The sequence below is a fragment of the Somniosus microcephalus genome, chromosome 25, assembly GCF_052327205.1.
Source record: "Somniosus microcephalus isolate GS21.2 chromosome 25, FLI_Smic_1.0, whole genome shotgun sequence".
NCBI classification, from domain to species: domain Eukaryota; kingdom Metazoa; phylum Chordata; class Chondrichthyes; order Squaliformes; family Somniosidae; genus Somniosus; species Somniosus microcephalus.
Genome location: NC_141011.1, coordinates 25,750,166 through 25,763,935, shown reverse-complemented (window position 1 = coordinate 25,763,935; position 13,770 = coordinate 25,750,166). Strand labels below are relative to the sequence as shown.

Here is a 13,770-nt window from a genome sequence, read left to right as displayed (position 1 = left end):
CTTTTCGCTTTCCTAATTTTTTTAAAAAACTTCTTTCCTAACCTTTGTATTCCCCTCTCCTTTATTATCTATGTACTTAGTTTATGCCTTTTTCTTTAGTTTCAATTTTACCCTCATCTCTTTATTCATCCATCGTGCTTCATTATTGGCTAGTTTGATTTTGCTTTTTAGCAGAATGTAGTTCTCCTGAACGCTACTGATCACAGTTTTAAATATTTCCCACTGCGGTTCTCTCTCTTTGTCTGTCAAATTTGTTTACCTTCCCTAGTTCCATTCTCACCCCCTCAAAATGAGCTTTTTTCCAATCTATTACTTTGGTGATTGTCTTTCTTATGTCTTTCTCATTTATTATTTTTAAACCGTATTGTGTTATGATCGCTATTGTTTAGATGTTTCCCAACACTTAACTGCTCTGGTTAATTTCCCATTCTAGGTCCAGTAGTGATTCATCTTTTGTCAGGCTTCTTACGTACTGGGTAAAAATGGAGTCCTGAGCACACTGTAAAAACTCCATCCCCTTTTCCCCTTTCCCTATCTCTTCTTGCCACTTTAAGAGGTAAAACTGGGGGTAGTTGAAATCGCCCATGATTATTATTCTATGCCTTTTTTCTACTGTCATTATGCTATCTCTAATTAGTGCAGCTACCCCATCCCCCTTCCTATCCTTTCTAAATATGTTACATCCTGTAATATTTGACTGTACTAATTCTACACAGTAGGTAGTCTTCACGACTAATGAATTTCTTTTGGACCAGTCATTGGTTGCCCTGTTTGCCTACATAACAATTTGTGCACAGCAAAGTCTCACAAACAGCAATGAGATTAATGGCCACTTAATTTATTTTTGGTGAAATGAGTGGAGATGAGAATGGTGGCCAGAACACAAGAACTTCCCTGTACTTCTTTGAATAATGCTATTTTGTGCCCACCGGAGAAGGCAGATGGCGCCTTGCTTTACTGTCTCATCTGAAAGAAGGCATCTCCAACAATGCAGCGCTCCTTCAGTACTGTAATGAAGTGCCAGTCTAGATTATGTGCTCAAGTCCTGTTCCATTGATCGTCTCCCATGCTTTCTAGAGAGATAACCTACTGTGTAGAAGCTGCATATTCTAACATGTGCCCTCAGGTTAATCTGTGAATGTCTTTCTGTTCCTCTGTCCATTACTTACCAAGGACAGGATCCATCTGGTGTTTGCTTGTCTCTCTTTTCCCAGATCCTGTTGAGCTGCCTGCCAAATGAACTGAGCTGGTGCTGCCGTTCATCGACTCAGGATCAGGCACAATGGGCATTGCAGTGGTTTGCTTAGGGATAGACTTCACTATTGCTAGGAACAGCTGGACATCATTGTAGGACAGCCTGATATCAAGGGTAGAGAACTGAATCTGAGGCACAAAAGGAAATGAAAGTACATTTAAGATCAGAATAGATTCTATTCCACATGTCAACCAGGCTTTTCTCTTCTTGTGAACTCTATAAAATGAAGCCAATAGTGCAAAGGTACCAAAAATACAGCCCAGGAGCCACTTGGTTCACCTCCACTTCATTGTGGCCCTTCATCGAATTTTGCAGCAGAGGGAGGCCATTTGGCCCCTCATACCTGTGCTCTTCAACTGCAGCTGTCTATTTAATTCAATTCCCTGCTTTTTCCCCATATCCTTTCTCAAAGTCCCTTTTAAATGTTATTTAAATGTTCTATGTTCTAATAACCTTCGGACAAAAACATTCTTATAACGGCCCCCCCTTTGTTATTCTAGTGATAATCCTGAGTTTATGCCCCATTTTTACTGATTTGCCAATGAACGGAACGACAGTGGAAGATTTGCTGCACCGTGTAGCGGGTAGTCAAAACTGCCCAACGCATTACCGGCACCCGGCTACCGACCATAGAGCACATATACCAGAAATGCTGTCTACGGAGGTCACGGTCCATCATCAAAGACCCTACCCACCCCAGCCACAGTCTGTTTGCCCTCCTGCCATCTGGGAGACGCTACAGATGCATTCGCACCCGTACGACCAGATTTAGGAACAGCTTCTTTCCCAGGGCTGTCATCCTACTGAACTCCACAAATAAACTCTAAAGCCTGCACATCTGCCAATGCACTTTATTATGGTTATATTTATGTTAATATACTACAAGCCAAATGTATGTTGAATGTTTAAATGTCTTAATCCAAATGTACACTCTCGGGAGCCGCAAGCCTACATTTCGCTGTACTGCACTTGTGCACTAACAATGACAATAAAAGTTGATTTGATTTGATTGATCTCAGCCTGGCTGGCTCTGGAATATTGACAGAGCTGGAATTCAATGCCGTTCACTCTCCTTTTCTTGCTCCCCAGCAAAGTCAAGGGAATACGATTAGAAGGTGGCATTATACCGCAAGGGAAAGACTCCCATTGCAAGAGAACTATGTAACAGAAATTGTTTTCCCTCTCTTGTGCAGAAGTGCCTGACCTCCATCTGGCAACTGGCCAGTGGCATGAACTTAGCAGCCAGCATTCAGTGGTTCCATGGTAATAGACAGGCTGTATTTGCCCTTCAACAAGTCTGTTGGGTGAGCACACAGTGGTTACTGGCTGCTTTTTTGCTCCCTCAGCTTAATAACATTTCTGGAGGTGCAAATGAACATTTCACTGCCCACTGACACAATGATGGACTGCAGTCCTGTTAGAACCTAAAAAATCTGAATGCTTGTAAAAGGCAGGAATAGAACATCACATCTTTCAGTGAATGCTAGTGAGAAAGGTTGTGGCACCTGTATTGTTTTGAACCTCAATACTACAGTAGTCTATTCATCCCGGTTTAATGTCTACGAGTGCTTCGTTCAGGTAAATAAATATGTTCAGCAGTTCCGCAAAGAAAATTTTAAAAATCTCTATGTATCGAGAACTTCATTTGTGCGAGGATAATACAAATTTAAAAAAAATTATATTTCACTTCTCTTTTCTTCCCTCCCCCCCACCACCAACCACCGGAGACCTTCAGCTATAGTTGCATGAACTTTGGCTGCCCTCCAGTACCTCACTCAAGTGGCCATTCTTCATGTGTGAGCCTAGACAGTGCAGAGAGCTGCACACAGCATTCCTTCACTGTGGTAAATCCGCTGAGAATAACCCCATCTTGTCTCAATCTTTAAAAACTGAACAAACCTGCAAGTGATTATAATGCGTGGCATAAAACAAGATGTACATCCAGAAACTCAGCTCCTCCCACTCACTTCAATCTGCTCCCCTCCCTCAGCTGAAAGTAGCCCAGGCTTGCTTTGCTTCTACAAGAGCATGGTGGCTTTATAACTAGGGCTTCAACTTCTGGTGCGATAGCACCATCTTCTCAGGCCATAATCAGGGAAAAGGAACCCTGGTGTGGTATTTCAAAAATGAGAATTGGACCACGTATGACTCCCAATTTACAGATTTCCCCATTTACTGCTGGTCTCCTATATCCAAGCTTCAAACGCAAGTTCCTTACTGCTACAATGCTAGCACTGGTTTAAGTTTGTATTGACTCATCCCTGTACAATGGGCTAGATTTTATAAATTAACTCTCTTGATGCAGAGCTTTAATGTGACAGTAGTACATATTACGAATTCAGGCATGGAGGAGTGTGCCCATTAGTTTTACTGGGCAGAAAACCACGCAGGGCGGCTGACTTTCACGCTCAAATTCTTGATTTGTGCTCCTCTTTTACAAAGCTTTGCACAGGAGCACTAAATTTATGATATCGGTGTATGTCCCTGTTGGATTGTTACTTGTGTATTGCTCAAAATATTAAATTAGAGGTTAAAAATTGAGTCCCCTGCTTGTTTTAAACCTCTTTTTTTTAAAAAGCCTGAAGCACTTTTTTCCTCCCCAGTGATTTATGCCTATTATAGCAATAAGTTACAGCTGGAAATCTTTGATGGCTTTGGTTTGACTTCCTTTGCTTCTCTGTTTTACAATCCATAAACACTAGTGTCTAATCCTGGGCTGATTGCATCAAGGTGATTTGCATATTTATGACCTGTGCTTAAAGTAAAGGAGAAAATAAAGTGGGTGGGGCAAAAGAAAGAAACATTTTCTCCTAGGAATCTTGTACATTATGCCCCATGTAACATGGGCTGAAAGCTACAACTGTTTGCGTCAGAGGTTAATGGAGGGCCTGCAAAACAGCTCATTCGAATTACTACTGGTGGTTTGACTTTTTCCCTCAGAAATGGCTGCAATCAACATTTCAATCTCATGTGTGCTGTTCAGCACTGGTCACCTTATAAAAGCATATTTATTGTAGACAAGACATGTTACTTTAATACGAAATGGAGCACTGATTTGCAAAAGTAATCTCATAACCAACCCGAGTTTTTCTTGCCCTTAAAAAGGAATCTGTTCAATCGCTAGAATATGTGTGTTAAAATATTACCTCAAGTACTGGTGGGAAATCCTCACTGCCAAAGGCATCCAGCAGGCCTGAGCTCTTCTGGTAGGTGGGGTTTCCAATCAATTCTATCTGCACGTTTACAGGATCGATGATAGACAGAGCAGTCTCTTGCTCGTTGCCAAGTCGGCATGAAAACACCTGCCAATAGGGTACAATGGCATTTAGATTCAGAACTACAATGCATAACAGAAACAAGAAATTAAACCTACCCCAAAGTTTACTGCAGTTTTCAAAAGAGCTTCGTACCTCAATTCCTCCAAGACTGCCAGAGAATGGCCGGTCCACCAGCCGTGGCTTATAGGTGAGCACAGTGGTTGCCTTCAGAATGACTGCATTTGTATCGTGGCATGACATGTCTTCGACCACAACAAATTCAGTACCTGTGAAAGGGATTGAAGTTGTTTATTAATGACAATACGTGCCAGGGTGGGAGGCAAAAGCACTCATCTCCACGCTACCATTTTCAAAAAGCAATCCTTTTGGATGGAAATTGCTCAATTGATTATTCTATATGCGATGGTCTTTTTTTTAAAGTTTGCTCCGAGGATGCGAGTGATACTGGCAAGGCAGTATTTACTGCCCATTCCTGGTTGCCCCAAGTGCATTAAAGAGTCAATCATGTATCGTGGGCCTGGACTGCTAGCCCATAAATGATCAGATTTATCAAATTCAATTTCACTACTTGCCACAGTCCGATTTGAACATTCCAGTACCATAACCACTAGGCTACTGTAGCCTATAGGTGGTATCTTATGTCTCAGGACACTAAAGATGGATTGAATGGACAGGAAGTTATATGAAAGCAGAATTAAAAACGTGAAGAACAATTGTTTTCTAAAACTCATGACTGAAATTACTTTCTGTAATAGAGGAATGCTCAGTAGTATGTGCCTTATCCCCACCACATCATTCTCCATGTGTGAAAATGTTAACTCTTGTTGCTGTAGGGTTTCATGATGGATAATGTCCGTTGGTATTGACACGCAAGTAGCCGTCCTCCATGTGTGAGCCAAGACAGTGAATGTCAGCAGACCACTCAATAGCAGCAAACCCCATTCTCCCCTCAACACAGCATCCACATACACTCTTTCCAGCAGAGGCCACCAGATAGTCATCAGGAGTGGAAACCATTGGTAATCTTAACCCTTCCTAGTCCAGAGGCACTCATGCCCCATTGCAATGCCCCAACTACTGCCCAAACTGGTGGCCCTCTGGTCCATATGGCTCAGAACTACACTGAGTGAAGCTCTTACCCATTTGGCCATTGGGAGGGGTTCCTTTTTAAGAAATATAAAATTACTGTCCATATGTTTCAAAAAGATGTACACTTATAAAACAGATTTGGAAATGAATAGAACTTTATTAAAAAAAAAAAAATCAACTGTTTTACCGAAGCAGTGAGGCTGGATTGAAAGCAGTTTTTACCAGTAACATTGATTTTCACTTCCAAGTACTTCTCATTCGGCACTGGCACAGAAGATCTCTTCGTGATGACTCCATACTTCACCGTTTTGGGAACCAAGACTTCGTTACTGACTTTTCGGTCACGAGCTGGTGAGGCGTTTTCAGATTTCTTTGGGCTGTTAGAAGTTTGCAGGAAATCCCGCACAAGCATCAGCCAATCAAATATGACAAAGACACGGAGGTTGTTCAGAACCACAGTGAAGCATGAAGCATCTCTGGTCGACCTGGGAAATCAAGAAGGAAGTCTTTCAGCACTTCTGACTGAAGTCACAGGTAGAATTCAACTTATCAGCAATAGCTAGTCCAGCGTTTATATATTGTATCACTGAAATGAGGAAGAGTCATTGATCCTAATCTACTAAAATTGTCTCTGACAGCATAGCTAAAATCAGGAACTTCTGTTATAGGGAATTGCCTGCAGAACCCATTTCTTATCACTACATAGATTGACACATTCAACATCCAAGGAGAGTCAGTGCAGTAAGTTAATGACAAAGGCATTGATGAGGGTTTCAACTGCAGAGAAGCTGAGGTAGGGTGGAGGCAGGCAACGTTATGGAAGCAGACAATATTAGAGCTGGAAGTAGGTGGTCATTTTGATAGAAAGAATATAGCACTGGATGCTCAGCTTGGGTAGGACTAAAACACCAAGGTTGCAAACCGTCTAGTGCAGCCACATACAGCAGCTGGGGAGGGGGATGGAATCAGTGGCAAGGGGATGGAATTCACAGTGGAGGCCGAAGATGATTGTTTCAATCTTCACAATGTTTGGATGAAGGAAACTGCAACTTATCCAAGACTGAACGTCAGGTGGAGCGAGGTGGTGTAGATGTAGAGCGGAGTGTTGTCAGCATACATGTGGATGATGTTGCCAAGAATCAGCATGTAGATGAGGAAGAGGAGGGGCCAAGGATCAATCCTTGGGGGGAAATGAAGGCATCAGGACAGGGGTGAGTAAAGAAGCCATTTCTGGAGATACTCTGGCTATGTACGGGCAGGTATGAGCAGAACCAAGAACAGGCCCACCTAGCTAGTCAGAGAGGCATTGGAGGAGGATAGTATGGTCGACTGTTTCAGAGATTACAAAGAGCTTCAGAAGGGATAATACAATATAATCATAGTCACAGAGAATGTTATTTGTGATTTTGGTTAGGATTGTTTTGGTGCTGTGGCAGGGGCAGAAATCTGATTGTAGCAATTCAAATCGTCAGTTGCAGGAGAGCCGGGGATGGATTTGGGCAGTCACAACATGTTAAGGGGGTTGGAGAAGGAAGGTTGGAGATGGTAGTTTACAAGGACAGAGGGACAAAAGGTGGATTTTTTGAGGAGACGGTGATGCCAGTGGGTTTGAAAGGGAGGGGGACAGTACATGGGGGTTGGGAATCATTTACAATGTCAGCTAGCATGGGGGCTAGGAAGGACAGTTTAGTGTGAATGAGGTCTTGGGACTAGGAGGTGGATCTCAGAGAAAGCACCGGAATAGATGAGTATAAAGATGGAGAAAATAGGGCAGGTGGTAGCGTGCGGGGAGGTTTAGCTTTGTGGGCAAACAGGAGAGGCAGCTGAACAGATGGTCTCAAATTTGGTGACAAAGAAGTCCTCACACTTATTCTTGGAGGCGCGGGTGGAGGGGGCAGGAGAGGGGGGTTTTCAAAAGATAGCTGGCAGTGGAGAAAGAAGCCAGGGGTTATCTTTGCTCTGCAGGATGATCCTGGAGTAGTGGGTGGTTTTAGCAGAGGAGAGATCGAGGCCCAATATTGCTCGATGTGGTCCAGCCAGGTGTGGTAATGGATGGCTAAGCCAGTTATGCACCAGATATGCTCAAGTCTGCACCTCTCTGGAATGGAGGGAATGAAGATGGGGGCCACAGGGGGAATCACCCGATTAGATTGATTAAAGGTTTTGCTGAAGACAAGTGTGTCAAAGGTAGGGGTGAGGGAGTTGTTGAACAAATCAACAGCTGCAGAAGCAATTTTCCCTGTAAGCTGCGCTTTGTTCTGCGCGGCCTGTTTCTTTTAGTGCGCTGTCCCTTTAAATTTTCACACGTGCGGTATTTACAATCGAGAAGCTGGTGTGCGGCCTGCATGGGACCTTTCCCATTACTGCGCGGCCACGCAGCTTAGAGGGAATATTGTGCAGAAGCATGGTGGCAAATGGAAGGCCAAAGGCTAGATAACTGGGAGCTTGAAAGTGCAATTCTAAGTAAATTGGGGGGGGGGGAGGTTTTTCAGGGGGCAAGCTCAGAAAGATTGGGTTTGTATGAGGGTAAGGAGATATGGATGATGCAGGGTACAAGGAAGTGGTTGTCAATGACTGCGTTCATAAGGCCATGGGATAAGGCCATGGGAGATGGCAAGGTCGATGATGTGGCCTTGGATATGGGTAGGAGAGATTTAGGGAGGTCGGTGAATTCAGAGAGTGAGGGCACTGGGAGCTGAGATTGTGATTGAAATCACCAAGGATGAAGAGTCACTCAGTGAAAAGACTGAGGAAGGAAAGGAGGGAGGATATCTTGGGAAGAAACTTGGGGTAAGGTTAGGGGTGCGGTGGACAATAAGGATTTTAAAGAAGAAACAAGAGGGGTGGAATAAGGAGGTACACTCAATGGAGGTGCCAAAGGAGTAAGGGGAGAGACCAAGGTGTGACTTGTTGGTAAGGGCCACACCGTCAATGTGGCAGTTTGGGTGAGGCAGGTGATGGAAAGTGTACCAAGGTGGGGAAACTTCAGTAAGAGACAAGGTGTCGCCACCCTTGAACCAAGCTTCAGTCAAAGCCAGGATGTCAATGCAATAATCCAGAATAAAGTCGATGATGTATGTATTAATATTTTCTATAATACCTATTCTCTTGGAGTTTTCAATTGCTCTTCTCTAGCCCCCTCAAAATGAAAAGCTGTTCTCTGAATCAGCCTACTTAAGATGGGAGGTTAACCATCTCTGACAGGATATTCCTCCAGACTATTAGCCTGTTACCCAGAACACAATGGGAGGCTCATATCATTAAGGCAATGTTAATATGATCAGTTGTTCTCTGTTCCTATGGTAGAATGTGTCACGATTGTAACATATTTTACCGATCAACTTGGAGAACTAATTACCTTTGCCATGACGGTGGTCATAAGACCTGAATAACAGAGAGACAAGCATGTGCATCCAGCTTGTGGCAGTTATTACTGACCACAAGTACTGAAGTTGTCTAGTTTCTATGGTATTGACTGTTACCATTTCCTTTTGTGCCCCCCTCCCCCATTTCCTTTACTGTTCTCTTGAAGATGCTAACTTTTGTAGGGGTACAGTTCCAGGACTGCTGGTGGCCCTGCCAATAACCATTCTTCACGTGTGAGCCTGGACCGTCACAGGGCACATCACAAATGAGCCTGATCCTGTCCTTAGAAGACATCCACTGACATTTCACCAAGAGCCTCTGTTTAGCCACAGATACTGAATACTGCTATTACTTTTCAATGCTATAATACAGGAAACTCTCGCTTAAACGGCACCCAAATAGCCGGAATTCTCTATTAACCGGCAAAATTCTCACTCCGAAAACAACACCTCAATAACCGGCAATGTTGCCGAGTCCGAGTCTCCCGCGGTAGCTGAGTTAGTCAGTGGGGGTAGTTCTCCAAACTGCCACTACTCGGCTTCTTGGCGCTGTCGGAGGTCCGAACACCTCAATAACAGGAGTCTGACTCCTGCGCTGTATAAGTTTTGTTTTACTGTTAAGTAATTAAAGAGTTGTGGATTACCCTCAACTGGCAGTACTGTACTTAATCAAGCATCTTCCACCATCCATTTAACAACATTCTGTAGGCGAGTACCCAATTACTGTATACTGCACATTTCTTGATTTTTTTAATTTTTGTTTGTTAAAAATAGCCTCAGTAGATAACCCTCTCAGTCATCTGGAATTTTTAATCAACCGGCACCATCCCGGTCCCGTCGGTGCCGGATACCAAAGAGTTTCCTGTAGTTATATTGCTCTGTACCTGTAATGCAGTTCCATCTGCAGCGAGGCTCGGTTGCTACTACTCTTTGATGCATCCAAAATGCATCGAAATACATTTGGTTTGACATCAGGGTTCATTGTATGTCCGGTGCTTCGTGTGTCGTATGCCATCATTGAGTGAGAGACGAGATTTACGGACTTCGTTGTGTTTGAAAAACTCTCGTAAAGTAGCTTTGACTTTTTGAAATCAAACCTGGAGAGGAAATAGTTAATTTAATACAGAAACAAAACAGAAATTATTTTACAGTACATCCTCCAGAGATTTACAAAGAGAACATATCTATATATATAAATCGGTACTTCTGTCATTCTGTCTGTCTATCTGTCTGTCATCGCGTGTGCGTTGCGGGTATGCACTCGAAAGTTACAGGGCGTACCTATGCGCGCGTTACCTCCAAAGAAAGCTTACGCTTCCGAGACGGTTTTAAGCGTATTTACGTTTCGGCCGGGCTAAAATTGCGCCCGCGGTATCCCAAAAACCTTCAACATTCCGCTCATTAGCATCTCATTATCCGCTCATTAGCGACAGAGTGACCTCGAGCTCGACCAATCGTACGCCGGGTTGCTGGCGTGTGCCGCCGGGCCAATCGGTGCGCGTGTGGCCGGGCTTTATTGTTCTGAACCGAGGTGAGTCGCCGCCATCTTGATTCCAAACTTTTCCTTTCTTTTTCCCGCTTTCTGCGTCTTAAAAAAAAACGTTGCTTTTAAAACACATTGTTTTTAAAAAAAATGATTTAGAAAGTAATTAACTTATCTAATCTCATTAATTTTCCTACCTTTCCCCGTTTTTCCAGGTAGGCCTAGAAGCCTCGGCGTCTCCTCCGCACCCACGCCCGAGCTAGGCACCTCCCGGCCCCACTCGAAGGCTGGAGGGCCGAGCCTCAGCCCAGCGCCGCTAGGGTGCGCGCGCAGCAGGAGCTGAGACGTCTCTCTCTGCCGGGGCTTGCTGAGCGTCCAGCGTTACCCTTGCAACTGGCTCAATCGGCGGTCTTCACCTCGGGGGGAGGGGGGCCGCGACCCTCGGGGGGGGGGGGGGGGGGGCCACGCGCGCAGCAGGAGCAGCTAGCAGCTGAGACGCGGCGTCTCTCTCTCTGGCTTGGTCAGCGTCACGGTTGCCCTGGCAACCGGGCCCGCCGGCCGAGAGAGACGCCGCGTCTCAGCTCCTGCTGCGCGCGCAATCGGCGGTCTTCACCTCCGGGGGGGGGGGGGGGGTCGCGACCCTCGGGGCGCCCGCCGCGCTCCCTCCCCTCCGCCCTCCATCCCCCCCTCCCCTCCCCCTCCCTCCCTCCCCCCCCGCCCTCCCTTCCCCTGCCCTCCCTTCCCCTGCCCTGCCCTCCCCCCTCCCTCCCTCCCTTCCCCCCTCCCTCCCTTCCCCTGCCCTCCCCTCCCCCCCGCCCTCCCTTCCCCTCCCCTCCCTTCCCCCCCTCCCTCCCTTCCCCTCCCCTCCCCCCCTCCCTCCCTTCCCCTCCCCTCCCCCTCCCCCCCTCCCTCCCTTCCCCTCCCCTCCCCCTCCCTCTCTTCCCCCCAGTCGCTCTCTCTCTTCCCCCCAGTCGCGCTCTCTCTCTCTTCCCCCCAGTCGCGCTCTCTCTCTCTTCCAACAACAACATGCCCTCGAAAAAGCCTCGGCACCGCCGGGCACTTCAGCTAGTTTATATATTAAAATTCTTACATTGTGTGAACTTCCTGTCTGCAAAAGCTTACTTTCTGTTGTCACACAGGTCATCTTATTCCATTATAAATTCCTATGTCCACACTTATAGTGGAAACTGGCTATGTAAAGGTGCCATGCTGTAATTATACCCTATCTGTGATGCTGCTGAAACGCTTCAGTTTTGTATCTCAGTTCCTCAGCCTGTTCTGCAGAGAAAATCCTATGCTACAACACTCTACTTCTTTGCTTCCCAAATTCCAGTAAGTTTTGTTATTTAACTATAAATAAGCATAGAACAATCAAAGTATTACATAAGAATATGGACAGACTGTACAATTTTAACACAGGGACTGAATTATGCTAGCATGCCGTGGTCCAATTATCATCTGCCCTCTAACACTTCTTCACCTGAAGACTACACTTGATCTTGATTCTCCGTGGGCAACACCACCAAAGATTGAATAGTAGTTTAGAAATCTTATACAATGCAGGATGGTACATTTGAGTGTTAATAATCTAACTATTCAAAAACTTACAGTAAACACAATAGGCAGTCCACAGAGTAGCATATGGTCATAGGAACATAGGAACAGGAGTAGGCCATTCAGCCCCTTATGCCTGTCCTTTACTTCTGGGATTTCCCTCTAACTGATGGGAGGAGAGTTTGTGTCTTTGCTGGCTGTAAGGACTCTGCAGGCTCTGGGGCAATCTCAGAAGGCCACAATGTAAAGCTGGCCACAATTCAGCACAAAATAAAAAATTGGCAATGTTACTCAGAGGCTATAGGCAGATGTGGGAAAAGTAGTCGTCACTCTGGAGCAGTACTAGGTTGGGATTAAAGTGACATGCCAAGATTTCCTTGTAATCTTCTCTACCACAGCCGCAATGCTCTTTTAAAAGAAAACTCTGAGTTGGCTACACTCCTGATCAAGACCGTCAACTTTATAGTTACCGAGGGCAAGCCTCTAATCCCAGCTCTCCACCCCTCCCCCGCAACTATTCATTGCTTTCAAAGCCTGCTCTTGCACAATGGGGTGCTAAAACAGTGGATCATACTCGCATTTCTCAATAATGTCAGCCAGATGATCGTTACCAAGTGAAAGAAAGATATTTCTCCCAGGGCATTGGAGGTTGGTTGGGGGGGGGGGGGAGGGGAATGGAAGGAGAGGAAAAACAAATAGGCAGATCGCCATGCTGGGTTGTTCTTATACACCTTTTAATCGCTGCCTACAGAGCAGCGGAGGTTCTCGGAGTCAGCCTCCTACAAATCGTCTGAGCCAAGGACCACAAAATAAAAAGGCACACACAGCAGGAGAGATGCACACGCGAGAATAGTAGCTAATACCTTGCTAGTGAACTGGGGCTTGTGTTCTTGCCCTTTGACTCCAGGAGTTCCAAGCTAACGTTCATCATATCAATGAGAAAAGTCATGTTTGTGTATACTTCTCCAGTGAGGACTGTCTGTGAGAGGGACAGAAGAAAAATGAAATAAACCAAATGCCTGAACAGAAAATACAAGCCAGAGAATACATGCACCCAGTAACCTTGTTCATCAAACTTTCATGTTACAGTGGGCCAGAATTTGCTGTGGCAGGGCATCAAGCGGTGTCTGCCGTTAGTTAGACTTGCCCCTGCACATTTAAGTTTTTTAATCTTTTGCGTGGCAAGTTGCTGAAAGTGTGAGCCGATAACGCCGCAGTGAGGAAAACAGGGCATCTGGGACCTGAGTGAACAGGCCAAGCAACTGTCTATCTCCTTAACCAACCAAATTGAAGGATTGTGAAATTAACAGCGCAAGGACGGAGAAAGAAGTGTAAATTAGAGTGAGTGAATTCAATGTCAAACCAGGTACAGAAAGAGAAATAAAGGGAGGGAAAGAGACATTGGACTGAGAGAGAGAGAGAGAGAGACACAAAGGAAGAGTAATTTTTTTTACATTAAAAAAATTTCCAACAGTTAAAGCTTGAAGGAATGAGACTCCACGCTTGCAGTAGTTAATTTTCATTGCCAGAGAGGTTGGCTGTTGGTAATGAATATTTATCACGTCGTTAAAAGGGTACTTAGACTGAAATGGACACGATTTAACTTTGTGGCGAGTTTAGTTCGTATCTACCGCACAAATACAGCAACTTCACGCCATTCAATGCATTTCAACGGTGAGGCAAACAGCGAGATGCCATTTTCGCAAAGCTAGTGGTAGAGCGGCGCAATTTGGACAGCAACTTTTG

The 13,770-nt window shown here is 45.1% G+C and overlaps 1 protein-coding gene across 4 annotated transcripts in view; it reads right to left on the bottom strand.

Moving 5' to 3' along the window:
• vps13d (vacuolar protein sorting 13 homolog D) overlaps positions 1-13,770 on the bottom strand; it is a 260,231-nt gene that overhangs the window by 156,424 nt on the left and 90,037 nt on the right. For all 4 annotated transcript variants that reach the window (XM_085966919.1, XM_085966915.1, XM_085966916.1 and 1 more), the window contains 6 exons: positions 12,888-13,003; positions 9,872-10,084; positions 5,845-6,107; positions 4,666-4,799; positions 4,402-4,557; positions 1,170-1,383 (listed from right to left, as the gene is read on the bottom strand). In XM_085966919.1, the coding sequence (XP_085823045.1) occupies positions 1,170-1,383; positions 4,402-4,557; positions 4,666-4,799; positions 5,845-6,107; positions 9,872-10,084; positions 12,888-13,003 (1,096 nt within the window). The remainder of the gene's footprint in view (positions 1-1,169; positions 1,384-4,401; positions 4,558-4,665; positions 4,800-5,844; positions 6,108-9,871; positions 10,085-12,887; positions 13,004-13,770) is intronic.